Source organism: Haemaphysalis longicornis, unplaced genomic scaffold (assembly GCF_048455015.1).
Source record: "Haemaphysalis longicornis isolate Haplotype H1 unplaced genomic scaffold, Haemaphysalis longicornis Haplotype H1 scaffold_4, whole genome shotgun sequence".
NCBI classification, from domain to species: Eukaryota; Metazoa; Arthropoda; class Arachnida; order Ixodida; family Ixodidae; genus Haemaphysalis; species Haemaphysalis longicornis.
This window is the reverse complement of record NW_027526361.1, coordinates 117,438,269-117,460,089: the sequence shown is the minus strand read 5'-3', so window position 1 is coordinate 117,460,089 and position 21,821 is coordinate 117,438,269. Positions and strand designations below refer to the sequence as shown.

The 21,821-nt window shown below is 45.6% G+C and overlaps 1 protein-coding gene across 1 annotated transcript in view; it reads left to right on the top strand.

Annotated features, from left to right (window-relative positions):
- Positions 1-21,821, top strand: part of LOC144179957 (ubiquitin-conjugating enzyme E2 Z-like) — a 40,892-nt gene that overhangs the window by 10,098 nt on the left and 8,973 nt on the right. Inside the window, exons 2-6 of the mRNA XM_077708371.1 lie at positions 3,728-3,800; positions 8,656-8,843; positions 16,582-16,693; positions 18,099-18,229; positions 18,979-19,069. Of these exons, the coding sequence (XP_077564497.1) occupies positions 3,728-3,800; positions 8,656-8,843; positions 16,582-16,693; positions 18,099-18,229; positions 18,979-19,069 (595 nt within the window). The remainder of the gene's footprint in view (positions 1-3,727; positions 3,801-8,655; positions 8,844-16,581; positions 16,694-18,098; positions 18,230-18,978; positions 19,070-21,821) is intronic.

Here is a 21,821-nt window from a genome sequence, read left to right as displayed (position 1 = left end):
GCGGGACGCCCGAGAAAACATCTAGAAAGCGAGAACAGGCACTGTCAATTTCAGTTTCAACATACTGCTTGCGGCCAGTTAAGTATGAAATGACCCAATTCACAATTTGGTATGGGATACCTAAGTTTTTCATTTTTTATTAGTTTTGACCGTGGAAATCTATCGAATGCTTTCGAAAAGTCTATTAGAACTGCGCCAATCTGTCCCCCCTTGTCAAGCACCAGTGCCATCTTATGAACGGGAACTACTAGTTGTGTTGCAGTTGAAAACCCCCTTCGAAAACCGTACTGTACGTTAGTAAGAAGGTTATTATTGTCTAGAAAGTCATTTAAGTGTTTGGTAATTACGTGTTCAAGAACTTTACAAATTTGCTAGTGAGAGATATTTGCCGGTAATTACAATGATCGGTGACAGAGCCTTTTTTTTAAATTGTTTTCACTCGTGCAACCAACCATTCAAGTGGTAGGCAAGAAGTTTCAGGAGACTTAGGTTACAACTGTACCAGGAATCTAGCCAGCAATTCTGCATATTTTTAAAGAAATGCGGTGGGAATGTTATTAGGTGCTGCGGGTTTTTTAAGACCTAATCGGAGGAGCAGCTCAGCAACACCCTCGACCGGAATATTGATATATTTGTTGCTACCTTTGACGCATAGCATATTAGCCAGCATGGATGGCCTTGAGAATACGCTTTGGTAATAGGAATTCAATGTTTCAGCTATTTGTTTTTTTATCTTTAACAATTCGAGCCCCAACGGCTATTTGGTCTACGCTTCTTGAGTCCTTTTTTGATAAAAATTGCCAAAATTTGCCAGGATTTTCGGTAGCAAAGCGCCCAAGGGTGGTTGAATCGAAGCACTACTTAGCTTCTCGTAATTTAGATTTCAACATAGAACTTAACTCGAGAAGAAGGGCGGCGTCCCTGTTCGCCCTTTTCCGATACCGTTTTCGTTTATGTCTTAAATGTATAATTTCTGTTCATACAAGGGTTGGCTTTGTTGATTTTCTCATTTCATATAAAATAAACTTATGGATGCAATAATTGCAGCATGACTTAAACCTTGCCCACAAGACGTTAACATCGTCATCGTGAAATGTTAGTAATGCATCTTCTAAAGAGTGGACAATGTTTGGTTTATCCGCTGCGTTGTAGTCTCACTTTTACAAATTTAGCGTTGTTTAGCTTCAGTCGGTCTGGAAGCTTGCAGGAAAAATATAGAAGTTTGTGGTCCGAGATTCATTCATGAATCTCTGTCGTACGATCAGTAAAACTGGCTGAACACAAAATTAAATCTAGAATTGAGGAGGCAGCGTTAGTCACCAGTGTTGGACATAGTACAGTCTGTGAGAGGCTGTAAGCTAATAACGTGTCTAGGAGGATTTCGGAGTTCTCTGTGTCAGTGGCGCCTGATGACATCGAGCACCTGTCTGTGTGCGGCAAGTTGAAGTCTCCCGCAGCAATTTTATCCGGATCCTTGAAAGTGGCCAAATGATCACACAATTCAAGCAAGAATTCACAGGGAGCTCCAGGCGGCCTATAAATTCCCGCAATAACAATATGGTTTTCCGACATATTTATTTTACAAAAGACAATTTCGTAAACAGGATTTACAGCAGGCAGTGAAACAGACGAAAGGCCCGCCTTCGCAAGGATTGCCACACCACCTCACCGTGTAAGTCTATTTTTACGATAGCAAGTATACGAAGACGACGGACTGACATAATTATGAGGAAAATCGAAGCCAGGTTCCGGAAATGACAGCTACGTAAGGGTCATAAGTTAATAACACGGGTTAGAGTCCCCATTGTTTTTTCATACGCTTTGCGCATTAAGGGAGATAACCCTGAAAATTTTCGGTTGTTGCTTTGAAGATTCAGAAAGTCATCCACTCGCCTTTTTCGTGTTTCTCGGTTTAGTGCTGAGTTCTCTTTTTTTAGCTTTGCGCACAAGTACCCGACAATCTTTTGCTTCATGTCGCAAAAAGGTGGTTGTTCACATGTAGTTTATCGTGAACTCTTTTTATTTTATTGCCGGCCTTGTTATCAGAGCTTAAAGATTGCCAAAGTTTTTTTCTTATGTGCTGCGTTGCCTGCGAGTAGTCATGTGACACGAAAACTTCGCTGTCTTTTAGTTTGAAACAAGTTTTTCAGTATGGCTATTTTAAAGCAAAGTTTTTTACCTCTACCCCCCAAGGGTTCTTTCGCGGCCGTTAGTGTCAACAGAAAACTCCCGCGAACAAATAAAAGAAGTTACTGCCACCGCCAGGAATCGAACCTGGAACTGAGCCCCTTGTCTTGCCGATTAAGCTACGAGCCCACGTGGAAACGTGGAAGACAGACGGTGCACTCACCAAACATATCTGCGGGTTTACCTCCTGCGTTCTCGCTGAGTGCCACGGGATAGCGTCACGCGACCTCTCACCCCGCTGTGCGCTCCGCCAACGGCACGTGTAGCGGCCTTGTGCGCACCTTGAGCATGCGCTAGGACTTACAAAAATTAAAGGAAGCTCACACCAACGCACGCAATTTCACTTCTAGTACGCCAATATGCTAAAGCCTGCGGCCTCTAGTGTTCACCTAAAAAATCAGAGCTCCTTGCCGTCCGCCCTCACGCAAACGACACATCAAGGAAGACACTCAAATACTCCTTGATGTCCAGGCCATCACTCCAAGCCCCGTCATCAAGATCCTCAGCCTACATCTCCAGAGTAACACCAAGAGGGACGATCCTTGCAGCGCCTCAAACACAGCATCAATCAAATCATACACATGATCAGGCAAGTTGCCGCCAAGAAGCGAGGCCTCAAGGAAGCCAATACCCTTCGATTAATTCACGCTTTTGTCCTCTCGAGAATCATTTACGACACACCTTATCTTCTTCTCGGCAAGGATGACATGAAGATGCTTGATATAATGAATATAAGTGCGGTTAAGCGGGCCATTGGTCTTCCCGTGAGCGCGTCCACAGAGAGGCTGCTTAGGATGGGGCTCCACTACACGCTGGAAGAGCTGATAGCGGGACATCTTTCTAACCATAAGCTCCGATTGAGCAGAGCTGCACTGGGCCACCGCATCCTGGGCAGCACAAAATGTCACTCCATGTAAGGTACTCCCGTACTCTTGGCGGCAAAAACTATGATGCTCCCCCCTTTACCTAGAAATAGGAACCCCTCACACCCCGACGGTCGCCGACAAGCACGGGTTCAAGCGCTCAGCACCACCCTCGGCGGGATCATGCAGTTATCTACACAGACGCCTTCCAACATCAAGGGCAGCGGTACGCCATCATGACACATAAATGATCCATACCTACACAGCGTGTAACACCATCTCGTACGCTATTTTTAATAAGCTGCACTCTTGTTCGTACAGGCCGTGTTTCGTGGTATGGTGCTGCGGCCTTTTTTGAACAACTTTTGCATTGTTGCCTGTTCACCCGCAAACGGGCGTGTTTATACACGCTGGCACACGGTATAAGCATGACCGCTTATCGCTTTTATCGCTTGTCCAAAGGTTCGCCTCGAATGAGGTTTCTGTGTGACGTCACCGTTTACTTGGCCTGCAATCAACCTTTCCGCACATGTACCGATGGGTGGCCCATAGCCCGGATGCACGTAGGAACCAATGGGGTTTCCAAACATTGGCAATCGGCCACTGCCGCTTGGGTAATTCCGTGAAACCGTGAACTTCGGGAAGCACTGCGCTAACGCTTCGCTTGCATCCGACAGGGACATCAAGGACCTCCACGAGCAGCCACCTCCTGGAGTTTTCGCCGTCCCCGAAGAGCAGAACATAACCAAAGTGAGCTAGTTGTTCCTTCATTAGAATTGTTCTATAGAGACGTTTCTGCTCTGTGTTCGCCGCGAATGAGAAAAAATTTAAATGTAATGCTCACGGAAAGTAGCAAACTTCACAGCACACAAGGGATAGAGTGATCAGTTTTATCTACATAGTACCATTTTCCATAGTACCTCAGTACCACAGTAGACCAGTACCATTTTCAGCACTAGTACCAGTATCAGACCAGTAGCACTATTAAAAATCAAAGGTAATGTTCAATCAGCATGCCAAGGAACGTGACTTTAGGGTAGGTAGCGAAGTAACAGTAAGCGATTACGTCTGTCTTGGGAAAGTCAGGTGTTGATCCCAACCATGCAACGGGCATTACCCGCAGAATAAGCATGGGGTGGGCTGCTTTTGGTAGGAGCACTAACATCCTAACTGTAAGCTTCCGCGGTCACTCAGAAAGCTGGTATTTGACGACTGTGTTTTTGAAGTAATGACATACGGGGCAGTTTGGATATTTCAAACAAACGACTCGAAAGAAAGAAAAAAACTGTCTCTGGAAAGAAGGATGCTAGGGGTCACACGGAGGGATAAGAAAACAGCTGCCTGAATTAGAGAACACAGCGGTAAAGACATCACAGCTCAAATTAGGCGACCAAACTGGGCATGCGGGGGTCATATCATGCGTATGAGGGACAACAGGGGGAACACCCGTTTGACCGAGTGGCTGCCAATAGACCGCAAAGGCAATAGGGGCCGGCCAAGGACTCGATGGAGAGATGAGCTGCGAAAATTTAGGGGGAAACGATGGACTCGGCTAGCACTCGATGGGCGTAGCTGGAAATCTCTAGGAGAGGCCCTTGTCCTGCTGTGGACACTACCATGCTGATTGTAATGATGATAACGATCAGCATTTTTGCTTGCCCACCGTAATATTTCGGCACATATACGTGAATATGAAAGTACTACACCACCTTCTCCGATGCCTTCCGACACTTCAGGGGCGTAGTCTCTTCAGCACACCCGTAAGTCAGGGCAACTTTTATCATGCCCCGACGTCATGCCTCTCACTTTTATATCCTTAGGTGATGAAGAATAGATGGTAAAAATGAGATTTGAGTGAAAAAAAAATGATCCGAGTGAAATTTCTGTAAACGAGCCTAGTTACATGGTTGTGGATGTCATCTAGCAAATTATTGAGGCGCCCTAAATATGATTCCAGGAAGACCGCGTGACCAGGCGCCATAATTACTTTTTTAAGCAACAGCGTGCGACCGGTACTTTCGTGGGAGGAAATCAGGAACTCCGCTTGCTTTAAACGACTCAAATCGCGTCTATTTTACATACACAATTAACCGGTGAAAATTAACTAAATAGGTGGGTATGCTATGAACGACTGCAATCGCGTCTATTTTACGTACACAACCAACAGGTGGAAATGAACTGAATAGGTTGGTAGGTTTTCCAGCACCCTCGACTTCATCAACGGGGCCAAGACATGAAAACCTTCCTCGAGGAGCATGTTTAACGTTTGCAGACATGAGTAAGCCTTAGACCCACGCTAAACGTACACCGCGTGAGTATGCAGCGGAGTAGCAGGTGTGTGTTTTGGTTCCACCGTAGTTTCAAAACTTCTAGCGACACAAACACCGATCAAAACCGATTTATAGTGTCAAACGAGATGTATGCGGTATTTGTCTGTCATGAGGCACAAGTTACATCGGAGGAATTGGGCCCTCCGAATATATACCATTAAGGGAGCACGAACGTGCTATCCCAAGCAAGGAGCTATCGTGTTTGGCGACTCATTGGAATGAGTACGGCTGTTTGGCAAGATTTCAAGCCACCGTGTGCAGGTACGAACATGAATGGCCGTAAACTAAGGAAAGAGTGGAAGCTCAGACTAACGAAAAACACTGAGACAAATACGTAAGCCGGCCAGCCATCAGTCATGCTATCCGAAAAAATAACTTGCTTTTGGATAAGAATCAGTGACTCGATGCCACGTATCAATTTGTGACACATACCGAGTCACAATTTCAATGTGTTTATGTTCGGGATAATAAATTTAGTTGTGAGTGGCGCTCTGTTTGTTTCTGTGTTCGACTACATTCGTGTTTCTGGGTCTTTTCAAGAAGGAACGTAAATCGACTTGGTCAGCCCTAGCATGATGTCTTTATAGAATACGTAGGGAAATGTTTGGTGCTTGTGACACCTTAAAATCGTGTAGGCGCAGTTAAGCGAGACCTTCTTTAGCGGCGTGTGAACGCTGTAAGTGGGAGCTAATGATTACCATGATTTGCGTGGATTACTGCTTCGTATCCTCCCCTGGAACTGGGATTCAGACAAAGTAAGGGGAATGGAGCTCGGTATACCCAAAGCGTGGCCCTTGCAAGCTCGCAGTAGGGCCCCGAAGCACTGGCATTTCTGTGATAATTTCGGCAAGAGCGTGTAACAATCCCCTGCAAAGCTGTCAGCGGCGGATTACAAGGGGCTTTTTGATATCGCACCTTTTCGCTTGTCTGCCCTACCATGCACTGCCAAGCCACATTATCCGTCATCTGTCGCGATAGCTTATTCCGCTAGCTTGAGGTCTAGCCCGAGTTTCTAGTGGTGGTTAAAGCAAGCTTTAAATGAATCCACTCTCCCTACAGCCAGCCACAAAGAGTTGCATACAACGAAGCCACCATACAGCGGAGGACCAACTCTTTATAAATGCATCCCCGAAACTTGCATTTGCAAGACTCTCCCAAATGGTGCTCTCCGTCCTCACGTCAAATCTAATTGGAACTCTCCCAGGAAGGAAAAGAATACTATCTTATTGCCTATACGTGTCCGTCCAACCTCATTTGAAAGGTTATTTACACACGTTTCTTACTGTGTAATAGTATATAGAACTTGCCGAGCACGTACTCTTAGGTCTGTATCAGACGCTTATGATACCTAACTCCGTGTAAGTAATGATATCAAACAAGGAGAGTGTAGCATTAAGGCCGCATGAATACTTGTTCATTCTCTTTGTAGTATCGTCCGCAAAGCTTCATTTTGGGGGTGGTGGCCAGAATAGTAGAGGCAGGAAACGAAGACAAGAATTGTTAAAAGCGGAAGAGAAGGTCATTCATATTTCAAATACATATTCAAAATGGACAACGAAAGATGCATCGACCCAGTAGAAACACACGTAGAAATAGAAGCATGGGATAACATTGTTCCCGTTGCAGCTACCGGTTCACCATGAAACTAACCCCTCTCCCATAATCTTTAACGCTAATTGTTATTGACCGGGTACTATATTGCAAACTCCGCTTGTATGGAACAATTGCACAGTTCTTAGGCCGCCATTGTCAAGCAGCTGTCCTGGTTCTAAAACAGCTGAGCATAGCTGTCAAGCAGCTATGTTCATTAACAGACATAAAAGTGGAGGAGACGCACGTATACCTCTAGAGGAGATGTAAAAGAGATATGCGTGCGCGGTGACGCTTCATAAGAGGGGTGGGAAATTCCATATTAAAAAAGGCTGTCAAAACACGCGACACCATCTCATTACAATTATTTGCAGCAAGCCTATACGAGGTATTTATAAATCTTGATTGGAAGAGTCGGCGGTGCGATTGAGCGGAGAGTATGTGCTCCATTTGCGATTTGCGGATCACATCATCTTGTACGCTGACACGAACGAAAGTGTGCTCGAGAAACTATACTCAGAAAGCCGTGCCCTTAGGTTTAATATAAATATAAGCAAGACAAAAGTAATCCCTAAGAGCACTTTTCAGTTCAGTCAATGAAATACTAGAAGAGGTGTCGGACTGCTTTGGGCTAGTTTTGAGTACCCATCCAAACTAAGAGAAGAAAATAAGGCGTAGTTATACTGTGGGCTGAGGAGCATCTCACCAAGCCAACATCTGTGGCTAAATAGACAAGTACAAAACGAATGCGTACTTCTGTTGCTGAGTAATGGCTCAGGAACTTGGAAACTTACTGACAGCGAGATTAGGTCATTCCAACCAGCCATGGAAAGAAGAATGACGGTAGTAACGCTCAGACATAAGAAACAAGCACCATGTGCAGCTTTCCAGCTCATGGAAGTCCTTTCAACAGCGAATACTTTGCAGTTATTTAGCGTAATTGAAAGTTATTTTGCGCTGATAATACTGGGGGTGCAAACTTGCTTTGCGCACAGTTTCAAGCCTTGCACGTTTTGCGGCTAGGTTCCTGAGCCATGGAAACTATCCCATAGAAATGCATGGGGAGTAAGGTTTGACAGCGAATTGCACATACAATATTGATAATCCTGGAAAGTTCTCCGAGTGTATCTCCACGTTGACTTCTTGCTTTGTGTCAAATATCTCTGTCCTGAAGTGGTTTTCCTAGGTTCCTGAGAGGTCTGAATTTTGAGCGAGAAAGCTGGGTATGCCTTGAAATAGGGAGAAAATTCAAGTAATAAATAGCCTACGTTTAATTATAAAATGATGGGGAGTTCGGCTGGAGGTACAACGGGGAGAACTGGAATTAAATGGACCACTACTCTAACGGAGTGACCACTGCCGACGGCACTGGAAGCAGAAGAGCGATAGCCAGATGGAGTGATGCAATAAGACAATTTGGTTTAAGAAATGGATTCTCACGGTGGAGGACAGAAGCAGTAAAAAGTCAACGGGTGAGACCTTTATCCCTCAGTGGACAAAACATGCTTAAGATGATCTTTAACCCTACACGTACTGAGGTGCTTCCTATGGGCAGTTCCTGAAGAATACTTTGAGAATGTTTTTAAGACCCACTAACCACGACAATAGCGTCCGAAAACATTAAGCGGAAACCTTGTCTTCCGAAAAAAAACTGCCGTCACCATCATATCCGTATGTCTCTGCAGATTCACGGCCTGGTGGTGGGCCCCTCGGACACTCCGTACGAAGGAGGCTTCTTTCACTTCCTGGTCAGGTGCCCTCCGGACTACCCCATCGCGCCTCCACGGGTGCGCCTCTTGACGACGGACGGCGGTCGTGTGCGCTTCCACCCGCACCTCCACGCCAACGGCAGAGTCTGCCTCAGCATGCTGGGGTGAGCAAGATGGCCTCCTATATCAGCTTCGACGCGGTATGCACATGAGCGATAGATAAAAATTCCACGTGTACAGATCCATAGCACGCGGTTTACAGCGAACCTGTTTAGTACCAGCAGTACCAGGGCTCTGAGAATCTGACGTAGTCCTCAGGGACTACGTGCTTTTGAATTGGCAAGCGTTCATGTGTGTGCATTTTGTTGTTTTATTTATTTATTTATTTATTTATTTATTTATTTATTTATTTATTTATTTATTTATTTATTTATTTATTTATTTATTTATTTATTTATTTATTTATTTATTTATTTATTTATTTATTTATTTATTTATTTATTTATTTATTTATTTATTTATTTATTTATTTATTTATTTATTTATTTATTTATTTATTTATTTATTTATTTATTTATTTATTTATTTATTTATTTATTTATTTATTTATTTATTTATTTATTTATTTATTTATTTATGGTTACCCTCAAGGCCCGGGTAGGGCGTTACAGAGGGGAGTGGGCATAAAAGGTACAGATATACAAAAAAATAATAAGCATACAGGATAAACAAGAGTACAAGTCCAAATAAAGAAGGAATGACAAAACAGCAAAATCAAAAGAAAAGTCACAAGAAAAGCACAATAATGTAGCCTGTGTACAATAGCGACAGATAAGCATTTAAAAACCGATACCTAAGGGACGTGCAAAAAGGCGCTACAAAACTGTTTATGATGCGATACATATTACATATATGCAGTGGCTTATATAGTCATGTCGGTGAACAGTTCGAAACCAACAACAAAATGAGTACAACAAAGCACAACAGCGCTGAAGAAATTTTAGGATCAAGTATTATTACAAACGTGGGTAGTCAAAGCTGATCTAAACAACTTATTGTTACGGATTAATACAAGGGGTTCGGGAAGGCGGTTCCAATGGTTGATTGCTTGAGGTAGAAAAGAGTAAAAGAACAGGTTTGCATGGCAATGAATGGGTTCAATTTTAAGGCGATGATCTAAGCGACGAGATATGAAACAGGGACTTGATAGGAGCAAGTCATGGAGCGTCTCGTGATAAAAAATTTTGTGAAATAAACACAAACGTTGTATCTGGCGGCGTAAAGACAGATCAGGTAGTAGCAACTGTGATTTCATGGTCGTTACACTAGCTGTGCGATGATATTCGGAAAGGATGAAGCGGGCGGAGCGGTTTTGAATGGACTCGACAGATGAAACTAAATATGCGAGGCCAGGGTCCCATATAGAAGCGGCGTATTCTAATTTAGGGCGTATAAGTGTTTTGTACAGCTGTAGTTTCAGCGAAGATGTTAGACCAGAGAAATTACGTTTTAAATAGCCCAATGTGCGGTTCGCATTGTTTGTTATATAGTTTATATGTTGTTCCCAGGACAGATTGGATGATATGTAGACGCCCAAGTATTTATAAGAAGCTACGGTCTCAAGAATATTCCCATGAAGGGTATAGTTAGGGCTGCCAGGTGTTTTTCGCGTTACTTGCATTGCTTTACATTTATTTGTATTAAGTGCCATCAACCAGTCGTTACACCATGCAGAGATCATGTTAATATCGGACTGAAGTATAGCGGAGTCAATATCAGAGGTAATCTCACGGTAAAGAACACAATCATCAGCGAATAGGTTAATGGAAGACTGAACTTTACTAGGCAGGTCATTAATATAAATTAAGAAGAGCAGGGGTCCGAGGACAGAGCCTTGGGGAACACCTGAATATACCAGAGAAAAAGACGACGTGGTTTGGTTAACAGTGACAAACTGAGAGCGATTTAAGAGGAAGTTACGTAACCAGGCCAGAGCGTTAGGATCAAGGTTGAGCTTACTTAGTTTTAATATTAATAGTTCATGTGACACCTTGTCGAAAGCTTTGGTGAAATCAAGAAATATGCAGTCGACTGTGGAATCATGGTCAATTTTGCTATGAAGGGAGTTTGTAAAGCATGCTAGTTGAGTCTCACACGAAAAGTGTTTACGAAATCCGTGTTGTGAATTGTGGAAAAAGGAGTTAGAATCCAAGTGGCGGGCAATTTCCGATGATAAAATATGTTCAAAAATTTTGCACGGAATGCAAGTCAATGAAATGGGGCGGTAGTTATTGGCAGTATGTTTATCAGCACTTTTGTGGATGGGAACCACCTTCCCTACCTTCCAGTCACGCGGCAGGGTGCCTGTGAGCAAAGACTGCTCAAAAATTTTAGACAGAATAATTGAGGAGTACTCTTTAGTGTTTTTCAAAAACTTGGAATTTATATTATCAACGGCAGAGGCTGAGGAAAGACTAAGATTATCAATAATTTTAGCGACGCCGCAGGGATCAATAAATACTGGAGGCATGTTAGAAAATTCACGGCTATTAACTGATGGATGAGGTGCGTGCTGGCATTTCGAAAAAGAAGTTACGAAGAAATCATTAAACACTGAAGCACACTGTTCATCCGATAGCACGACGCCATCACTTGAATGAATGGTGATAGCGTCATCCTTATGACCATTCACAAGTTTCCAGAATTGACGTGGTTTGTTTTTAAACATATCGGGCAACGTTTGCGTGTTATATGTATGTTTGGCCTCACGGAGCGCGCGAAGGTAGCGTCGATTTGCAGCATGATAAGCGCGCCATTTTTCTGGAAAATTAGAGCGCTTCGCGTTTCGGTATACACGCTTCTTTTTGTTAGCTAGTCGCTGAAGGTGTTTATTAAACCACGGGAATCGGTTAGTTTTAATGGAACGGAGGGGGATATAGTTACTAGTTAGTTCGGCTACTTTGTCCCTGAAAAGACACCAGTTGTGCTCTAACGACCGCGTAGAAAAGTTGTCCATAAATTCGTCAAGAAATATGGATAATTCTGTATTTATGCTACCATAGTCTGCGCGAGAATAATCCCGTATTTGCTTCACTTTTTTCCGGTGACTGGGTGTTGAAAAATTTAAATCAAATTGAACAAGAGCATGATCGCTAAGCCCTGGTAGAACTGATAAAGAAGTAACTTCTTCTGGACAGGTAGTTAAAATAAGGTCGAGTGTGTTAACCGAGTTACCCGAGCATCGGGTCGGTTGAGTTACCATTTGAGTGAAGTGGAAGGTTGAGCAGAGATCAAGAAACGCCTTCGCTTCGGAATTTGGAGGTACTGCACTGGGACCATCCGTGGCCCATTTTATACTGGGATAGTTAAAGTCACCGAGAAGAATAACTGGCGTTTGGGGGTATCGAACATAAATTAAGTTAATTACGTCGTGAAGGTTATCATTGAAAGATTTGTCAGCTGAGGGGGGTCTGTAGCATGCACCTATTACTATTTTCTTATCTTTGAGAGTTAAGGACGCCCATACAATTTCTAGGTTGCTAGGTGTGTTTATGGGAGCAGACGTGAAATTTGAGTTTATTCCAATCATTACACCGCCACCTGACCTATACGTTCTATCGTTGCGATAGAATGCGTACTTCTTTTTGCATTCTAAAATATCAGAGTCACGAATTTTGCTCGACAGCCACGTTTCAGTGAGCACTATGATGTCAGCGGTTGCTGAATCAATAAATGCACTTAGCTGGTCTCGCTTATTAAGAATGCTGCGGATGTTCGTGAAAACAACCGAAAGCATCTTGCCAGATCCCTTTCCCTTCAATAAGCCCTAACTGGAAAGATCAACCGAGGTTGTGGCAGACGTGGAAGCACTCGAACTATTTTTGGGACTCAAGGTGTGATGATTGGGGGTGCTGTCGACAACGCGGCCGGTATCGGGATTGTACGTGTAACATTTACCACCCAGAAGTAATTTTTTGTACTTAATTTGATATTGTCCTCCCTTCGTTTTAGCAAATTCTATAAGGTTTTTGTGAGCAAGTCGAGTTGCGGGGCAGTAATCTTCACTTATCGCAACATTCTTTTCTTTAAGATGCGCGCGTTTTGACAGCACGGCACTTTTAGTCTTGAAAGAGGCAAATTTAACAATCATGGGTCTACAGCGATCGTCTGCAGCATGACCAAGGCGGTGCGCACGAACTATAGTGTCTGAAGTAACTGGGCAATCTGGCATATTAGAAAATAGCGAAACAATTTTGTGCTCTGCGTCAGCGTAGGATTCTGGTGAAGATTCCTGAATGCCATAAAATAATAAATTGTCGCGACGTAGCCTATCTTCACTGTCATTAAGACGGGAATGCAGGCGGTGGCATTCGCTACGGAGTTCTTCAATGCTTTCTTGGTTAGAGTGTACATCAACCTGTAGCTCGTCAATGGCTGTCGACTTTTCTTCTAGACTACAGAGACGAGCACAAATATCTGTAAGCTTGGCATTCATGGTATCGTGTTTCTGGCAAAGCGTATCAAGCGAACTCTTCAATGACTCTTGCCCGACCTGAACATCAACCGCCCGCTCGTGCAAGTCGTGGAGCAGGTTCGTCATTTCCGTTAAGTCCATGCTTTGTGAGCTGGACCGGGTATCAGGACCTGGGTTCAGCTCAACATCCCCCGCCAATACCAAAAGCTGACATGTTACAGCTGCACAATCGCTTACAAGAACACAATCGTAATTACGTGATTACGTGATTGCTTGCTTACGTTACGTGATTGCTTGCTTACGTTTGGTACGCACTTGCTTTAAGAAAATATAATGTTTGCCGATGTGGGACCTACGTCGGCCATGACTACGTCACAACAGGCTTCTGTTTATCGTTGATCCAAGCGCTTGCGTGCCAAGCCCCCTTTCCTCCCGCTCTCCCATGGTGGCGGGTATGGGGCACGTGACTAGTGTCGTACAGGCGAGGCACTATCTGACAATCCCCATATGGAGTTTCTACACCTTCCTGATGCGAACGCCTGAAATGGCCCGTCAAGCAGAACAGCCGGCGTACCGCATCCGTAGCAGCGAAACGGGCCCTAATATGGAGGGTGGTGGAAGGAGAATAAAAGTAATTGAGCTGAAATGAAAGTAGGCAAATGTGAAACAGGATGGGAATCAAACCCAGGGCCTCCAGAATGCTAGTCTTGCAGGAGGCCTTGACACCTTTACGGCTTCATGGCTGCAGCCAACAGACCTATAGTTCATTTCACAAGTTGCGTGTGGCAGAGGTCCTCTACATTGTCCTCTACAATGCATCCGCATCAACACGTCTAACTCGTGGGACATTCTGTGGCGGCTGACTGACAGAAAGCCACGGCATATGCTGGTACACTGGAAACGCTTTTCGGTCCCCTAGTTTGGAAGTTTAAACCGAAATACCCAATGCTTATTGTCGTTTGCTTCAACCGTTCCCCATGGAATGCCACGGTGAGTTACACACTCTGATGTGGCTGGATTGTAGAGGACAATGCAGCATCTCCTGTGTAGCACACAGTTTATGATAGGAACTATAATGAATGTGTTGTGGCTCGCTACTTGGAATACGACCCAAACCGTCACGCAGCTTGATTCGTAATGAGTTGGTCTTCGCTGGAAATATCAGTCTGGACATGAAGGTAACCATAAATTAAGGCTGAGTATGGGCGCAACAGCATGCCCGTTTAGGCGATTTGGCCTGTGAAGATTACAGTTGCCGTCAGAGAAAGAGAGAAACGTTTATTAAATAAGGGGTGTCGCGCTTGTTCTAGGTGTGGTTTCCTCCTTAAAGGGGCCGAGACTCGTCTGCTCCTCTCCTAGTTTGAAGAATACCAGAGTCGGAGCGGGGCGCCGATGTTTCCCATAGCGGGAACGCATTCTTGGTGGTGTTTATTGAAGGCCAGATGATAGGGGGGCACATCTTATATAAAATAAGTTGGGCGGATTTGTGGATTTATTACATTGGTTTGAGATTGTTTGAGGGAACATTTTGGATAGCCGGGATTGTTTGGGTCAGTGTTTGTGTGTAAAGTTCACAGTGTTTGAGTTTCTGCCCTAGAGATATAGGGAAGCTCAAACTCTGACCCGAATACAGAAAAACACTTACTCAAACAACTGCCGGCTATCCAAATTGTTCTCTCAAACAGACACAAACGTATGCAGTATGTGCGGAAATCCGTATCTTATTTCGTCTAGCTCAGGGTAGTTACGCGAAATATCATTTGGCTGGACCGTCCATGTACTCACCCACAAACACAATTATCACATCCCCACTCAATAAAATTGCCCATTGACGATGACAGCTTTCGTGATACACTAAAAACAGCCCATTCACAAATTCCTATTTGGCTGCGACATGAGCATAACCAACAAAATATCCAATACTCAGTCAGTGAGATTGCCCAGGGAATATAACGGCTGTTATCAGAGGTTCGTGGAGAATTCGCTAAATTTCACTGGGCGAGCCATAAACACGTGAACTCGAGGAAGCATTATGCTATGTTCAATTATTGGAAAATAGGTATTCCGGATTTTCGGCTTACAATAGAAGCGCTTAACTTTTTTCGCAGTTTTCTTGCATCGGTAGCGCACTGGTTCTGGGCAGATGCTGTTGGACACACAAAAACTTCGCACGAACATTAGCGTGAACCGTGCACAATTACGTTGATAAGATCTGTATCATATTTCTACCGGTACTTTGTTAAGAGGGAAGTTGTCGCTTCTGGTGCCCGGTTCAGCTTTTTTTTTTTTTTTTGAGAACGTCTGTTTTGCGTCTATTTCATCGTGATGTACGTCCCGTTGTAGGCAGGTTTTGGAGCCATTGATTTCAGCACGTCTGTTCTTTAAACAAGTAAAATTGTTTTAAAATATCTTTTGTCTTTATTCGAACGTATTTTGAAAACCTCAACCGAATACGATTTTTCTATAACGAAGCTTAAAGTTTTCACAACCAGGGGGATGAATGTCTGAAGATGGCAGCTGCAGTCAGCGATTTCCTTTGGCAGTAAAGCCTAAACAATGCTGTGGTTGCTCAGTTTTTTGCTGTTGAACTTCATGTTTTATGCCCGTGGCAATGGCGTCCATGAAACACTTATGTAATTCGTCATAAACGCACTTATGGCATGCTGACACAAGCTTTTCCAAGAACCTCGAATGGTGCTCTATGGCGTTGAGATCTGCGGTACTCTCCGAGTGAAAAAAATGAATAGTTGGTCGGGATATTCGTTTCTTAACTGCGTACCTGCTTCGCGTCAAGTGTACAATTGTGAAGCTGTATGCCTCAAGTATACCAATAAAAGATTATAGATTTCCTTCCCGGTGCTAGTGTATTTTTGGTCGCCCGCTGGACAACTATCAATCTTGCAAACGATCGTTTATTTTACTTTGTGGCGGCCTCGGCGGCTGCGTGTATGCCCTTGTCCACGAAGGACTGCGACGGCGATACCCTTTCTTTGCCACGGATTGCTGTCTGAAATCCACCGGTAGCAAACAAACGATGGGCGCAGATCACTTGGTCACAGCCACCGCACATTTCGGTTCGTGGGACGGAAATTCTGGCGGAATGCTTCTGCAAGCATTTCGAATGGGTGAGCGCTTTTTTCTTGCCCGCCTGTTGCGCGCGGCGAGCCAACAAACAATGCAACAACCGCCACATTCATGCTTGAACTGCTAAAATTGTCTGCTCTAAATCGGCCGCTCCGTGAAGCCGCGGTTGAACGCAAAAGCTCTGCCGTGCTCGCGTTGCGCCACATCCAGCTGTTCGCTTTTAGCCAATCAGGGCTCGCTCAAAACGGACGCTTTTGAATCAAATGCGCACGAAACGGAGAAAACTGAGAAATTCGCCCCTAAGATGAATTTCTACTGAAGCCATATTTTTTACTCTTTTTCAGCAACTGGGGTGGCCCGGCCTGGAGTTCCGCCCAGAGCATTGGAAGTGTGCTGGTGTCTATCCAGTCACTCATGATTGAAAATCCATTGGACAGCGAGCATATGTTCCTAAAGGTTTGACTTTTTAAAGCAAAGCTTTCTACCTCTACCTGCCAACGGTTCTTTCGTGGCGTGCGGGACAAAAAACTCCAAACGCGGCTAGGGAGAGAGAGCGCGCTTTTCACTCACGAAGCACAGTGTAAATGGCGCGGCGAAGGGGCGCTGTTACCCAGCGCTCCCCGCGCTCACCCAGGTGAGTGCGTGGGCAGGACCCTTCCATCGGTTTTGTCATCTGCTTTAGCGACAGTTGTTTTGGTCCTGGCTAGGCGTAGCTTCGCGTCCGTTGCGGGCTTCCTTCGCACTGCTTGATTAACTTGTTCGACAGCACCGCCCGGGTAACCCGAACCCGACGGAATTAAGTGGTCGTACGGCAAAGATACGTAAAGGATTGGTTTACAGGGCGGGAAAACAAAATATAGAGACCACGTACAGACATCTGGCCGCGAGAGAAACGCTGCCTTTTGCGCACTGCTTGCCACTAACGGGACTCCGTTTTCTAAATTTGTGAATACCAATTAGGTTGTGTTTTAAAAGGTATTACTAAAGGCGAAAGGAGCAACTGATTCTGCTAGATATCGAGTATAAAAGTTCCCTAAGCTTTTCCGCAATTCTCAAACTTACTAAACTAACTAGTTTCAATCGGTATAAATGGGAATCACTAAGCTCATACGCCGAATTGTTTCGGTGTCTGCGCTTCTGTCGCGCGGTGGTGTAGCCCCAAGCTAGTACATCAGGATGGCGATGCTACACTGCCTCACCTTTCGAAAGACGCTCCCCTCCGTTTTATTCCTGCCAACGCCCGGCCGGGCTAGAGCGGCGGACGCCGCCGCTGTAGCCACGGCCGGGCTACAGCGGCGGCGTCCGCCGCTCTAGCCCGGCTGTGGCTGACGCTGCTGCGTTCGAGACGCCGCCCCGAAGAATTCCAGGTAACGGCTGGCAGAATCTCTGGTTTCACTCTTTGTATACCCACGTATGTGAATTCAAGTGACGTGGCATGGGCACTTGTTGTGGGTGTCCTTTAAAGCTCTGCTTTCCCACCACCTTCAGAGCGTGGATTGGAGCCAATTTTTTTAGTGTTTTTTTTTTTTTTCATTTGAGTTCTTTTTGACCAACTAAAGCTCGGAAGCTCAGAACGAAAAGTTAGAAAAGTGCTCGTGGTTTTAGAACAGAAGATTGCAAAAAAAAAAAAAAACACGAGAAAGTAGAAAATGAATCGATATTTCTCTCAGTTTACAATTGCTTGCGCCAGCGTTAGAGTGGTGGAAAGATATTGTTTCCGTTGAAGTGGGTCTTCCGATAACCAATTGGTGTACTCTTTGATGGAGATAGTTCAGTGAAGCGCGCTTAGTACGCAATGCGGAAGTTTGGCTGCGCCACAGACTCGCTCATTACAGCGCAGCGCGGAACTCTTCCATTTCAGGTTTTTGTCAGTTTGTTTGGAGCAACGAGCAATTACAAGGCCCTCGTACAACACGAAACAATCCGCGTAGCAGTGTGCGGCACGGTTGAGTCCTGCTTGAACGAAACCTGCAATCTTCCACCAGCTTTGAGGTAGGTCTCAAGCACGCTCTGTAGCCTTTTTTTTTTAACCCGAAAGCGTTATTAGACCCATTGAGCGGTTCTTAGTGGGCAGTAGCCGTGCTTATCAAACGTACTCGGAAAAGCGTCATTACCTGAACTAGCGCCAGCCCCAACATTACCTAGTTGAGCTAAAAAAAGGTGAGGTACGAACACGAACGCTAAGCTATCAAAACTGGAAGAAAGCCTACATTACCATAAGCGATGAATTAAAATGTGTCCTATTTTAAAATCACCACAGTAAGCGTCTTTTACTTGAACATGCTGATTACTTCAAGAATTTCGGCGACCCGGTTGTCGCCGCAAGCTCTTTGGCTAACGATGGATGGTGACTCTGGGCCAAACATCAGCGAAAAGCCAAGGCGCTGAGTGGCACGGCCACGTTACAAAATAAATACCGTGAAGCACTGACACTTTCGCCTTCTCGCCTAACCCATTCAACACGCCGAGCCGCACGCCTTTGCGCCCATGTCATGACGACATAAGCGTACATGGCCTGCTTCTTCAATATGCTGCTCCTTTTAAACTGTTGTGGCTTGTCTCGCTCCCTACGCACACGTCGAGTACAAATAGAGTATGTCCTCAATGCAGCAGTGGCGTTGTGAAATGCTCCTTCGACGACGGACTAACACTACCGTGCCGTCAATCTTGAGACCAAACTTATATGCCTTCTGCAACATTCTTTTGGTGGCCTCATACCAGTGAATCTTTTCAACATGCAGGGAGGTTGTCTTCAAACTCTTCCTTCAGTACTACGACAGCTACGAGAATATTGCTAGGTCCCTGCGGCATCTGGACGGTTCCTGTGTGAAGGTTAGTAGCGTTCCATCTCCCAGCTTACAGCCTAAATTGAATTGCTAATTCTTAGAATCAACAGTATTTTGTGTCGGCAGTGACACTGTTCAACAAGTAAGCGGCCATGTTGATTGATAACGGCATAATTAAAAAAGTTCAACGCAATTACGCCATGCGAATGTAGATAACCAGTGGAGATGTATAGCAACTGTGGATGTACCCGTATCTGTTTTTCTTTCAAAGCCACGGTAGAGTACCGCGCAGCAAGGAATCCTTCACGTTCCACTTTAGCCTATTCGAGAAAAGTACGCGGTAACACGTTCATTGCGCGTTAACGCTTCGCGACATCTCTACGATTACCAATCACCACCTTATCTTTCTCGAACCACACTCGTCATACACCTCAGAAATGAATCCTAAATGTCTGTACCGAGTGACTCCCTGTTACGAATCGGCCCGCGGCCGTACTTTTCCGCATCACTCCTCGGCTGTGCGGCGAAGCCACTGCGTGCGCCTTTGAAACAGGTCCCTCCTTGTCAGTGATTCATGTTCTCCTCCCCTCTCTCGGACTCAACGTGTGCTGACGCTATCGTCTGCTCACGAACTCTGGAAAGAGTGTTGTGTGTGTCTGTGACGTTCGTGGCGTGTTGCCGCTTGTTGGCGTTTTGACCGTTACGGCTTTTGGCTATAAATAGAAGCCGCCCAAGCGCTGTAACCCATTCCTGTTTGAGCAGCGAATCCATGCTGTCGCTCTGCTCGAGTCCTGTACTGTTACCTCGCCCGTCGGGGCATTGGCTTCGGCTCACCTCTCCCTATGAAGTAAAAAGTTACGTTAGCCTACGGCTTCTGGACTCCTTCACGGCTGCAACAGCGGCTGGCCGCTCGTCACACCACGCTACCACACTTATGTCGGAGGCTAAGGAGCTGGATTTCCGAACATGCCGCGGAACGTTCTCCATGACTGGCAGGTCCGGAACGTTTTGTCCGCGGGCTTTCACATCTCTCCTAAAGCGGAGCGCGTCAGCACGTGCTACAACCCGCGGGAACCTGTTCGCGTTTGTAGCGCGAACTGGGCGTCAGTGCTCCCCACTTCACGCCCGAACACATGTGTACTGGCGAGTAGAAGAGCATGCGAGAGATCACGCCAAGAACGTCGGGCAGAGTGTTCTCGAAGGTAGAGCTGGTCGACGCCCGGCGCTCTTCACGAGTGGGACGCTCGCGTTCACTTGGGAATTTTAAGTGCAGAGCACTTTAGGGGCTTGCCTTAAGCCGTCGTAGCTCGTTCGCTGTCACGCTGTTTGATTTCACGTGACTGCCATTTTAAGTAGACGCAGCGAGATAACGTACCTAAGTAGAGTCCCACAACGTAACCGTAACGGCGCAACACAGAAGCGTCGAAAAACAAGCGGTTTATATAGTCATAACCGATCAAAACTCCTGAACTGCTGGCGCTTGTCATACATCTCCCCGTTGTTTAGCGCAACGAAAACTACAGGTGCGTTTAAGGAAAAATCTGTGCATATAACCGGCATCCCCCACGTACATTTATTTAGGAAGGCCCGGTATGTTGGTTTTTACTATATTAAGCGAAAAAAGAGGCCGCCAAAAACGACGTGTTCCGAACTGCGCACTGAGGTGCCAGCACGTGTGAGAAGAAAGCAAGCACAAAAAGAACATAGCTCCCGCTCGGGTTTATCCAGGTTGGGGGTATGCGAGCACTGAGAAGGCGGCTAATTTGCATTGCATTGGACAAACCTCCGTTGAATTCACCAATAGAGGAGTGAGGCAGGGAGAATAGTGTGATGGGTGGTAGCAGTGAGCGTATAACGGCACTACAGCCCATTATGGCGAATCACTGCTCTGCGCTTCCGTCAGCTTTTACGTTGAGTGGAACGGCTTTAATTTCTTAACGGGATAGCGTTATTAGGCCCATTTTTCAATTTCCCGGTGGCTGCTAACCGTCCGCTATCAGCCGTGCTCATCAAGTGTCCGCGGAAATACGCCATCGCTGCCAACCGGAAGCGACGACTCAAGCAGCAAGATTCGAGGGCTGGCCTGAATCGGGGCAACTGAAGTGTGGAAATGAGGACAGTAATACTACGGCGGAGACGAAAGAAAGCACACGTAAGTACTTTAGGTGCCGGGCCTACGCAGTGAAGTTTGTTGAACGCCAAGTCGGTGGTAGCATACTCGACAGACACGGCCACCAGCCATGCCCGCAACTGACGCCGCAACGTCAAAGCGTCTTTCCACCGGAAGATAAAAATAGTATTCCGGGAATTCATAAGCCGAACCTTCCTCTGGGCTACGAGGCACGCCGTAGCGGACGTTTCCCGAAAATGTCTACGAGCTGGTGATCTTCAACGTGCCCCGAAGTGTCAACACACAGGCGTTTCAGTTTTCTTCTTTTATAAGAAAGATGGCAGCAGGGGCGGCGAATCGAACCTACGACCTTGGGCTCAGCAGCGCTACACCTTACCCACTGGGCCACCCCGGAGTGTTCTCAACGGGACTGATGCCGGCACCAGCATCAGGTCATCTAACCAAAACCGGGGCACATGATTAACTCCAGTCTCTCCGAACTCACGGAAAGCGTTGATTATGAGAAGAAACGAGCTAAAGTAAAACCGAAGGGTCTAATCACATGAATTTTCAAACTACGTTACAACATTCCCGTGGTTCTGTGTCCGTTTGTCAAACGACGAAGGGCTCTGCGCGGCCAAGTTAAAAATCACCCTAAAATACGTACCTCGGCCCACACCGCGGACCT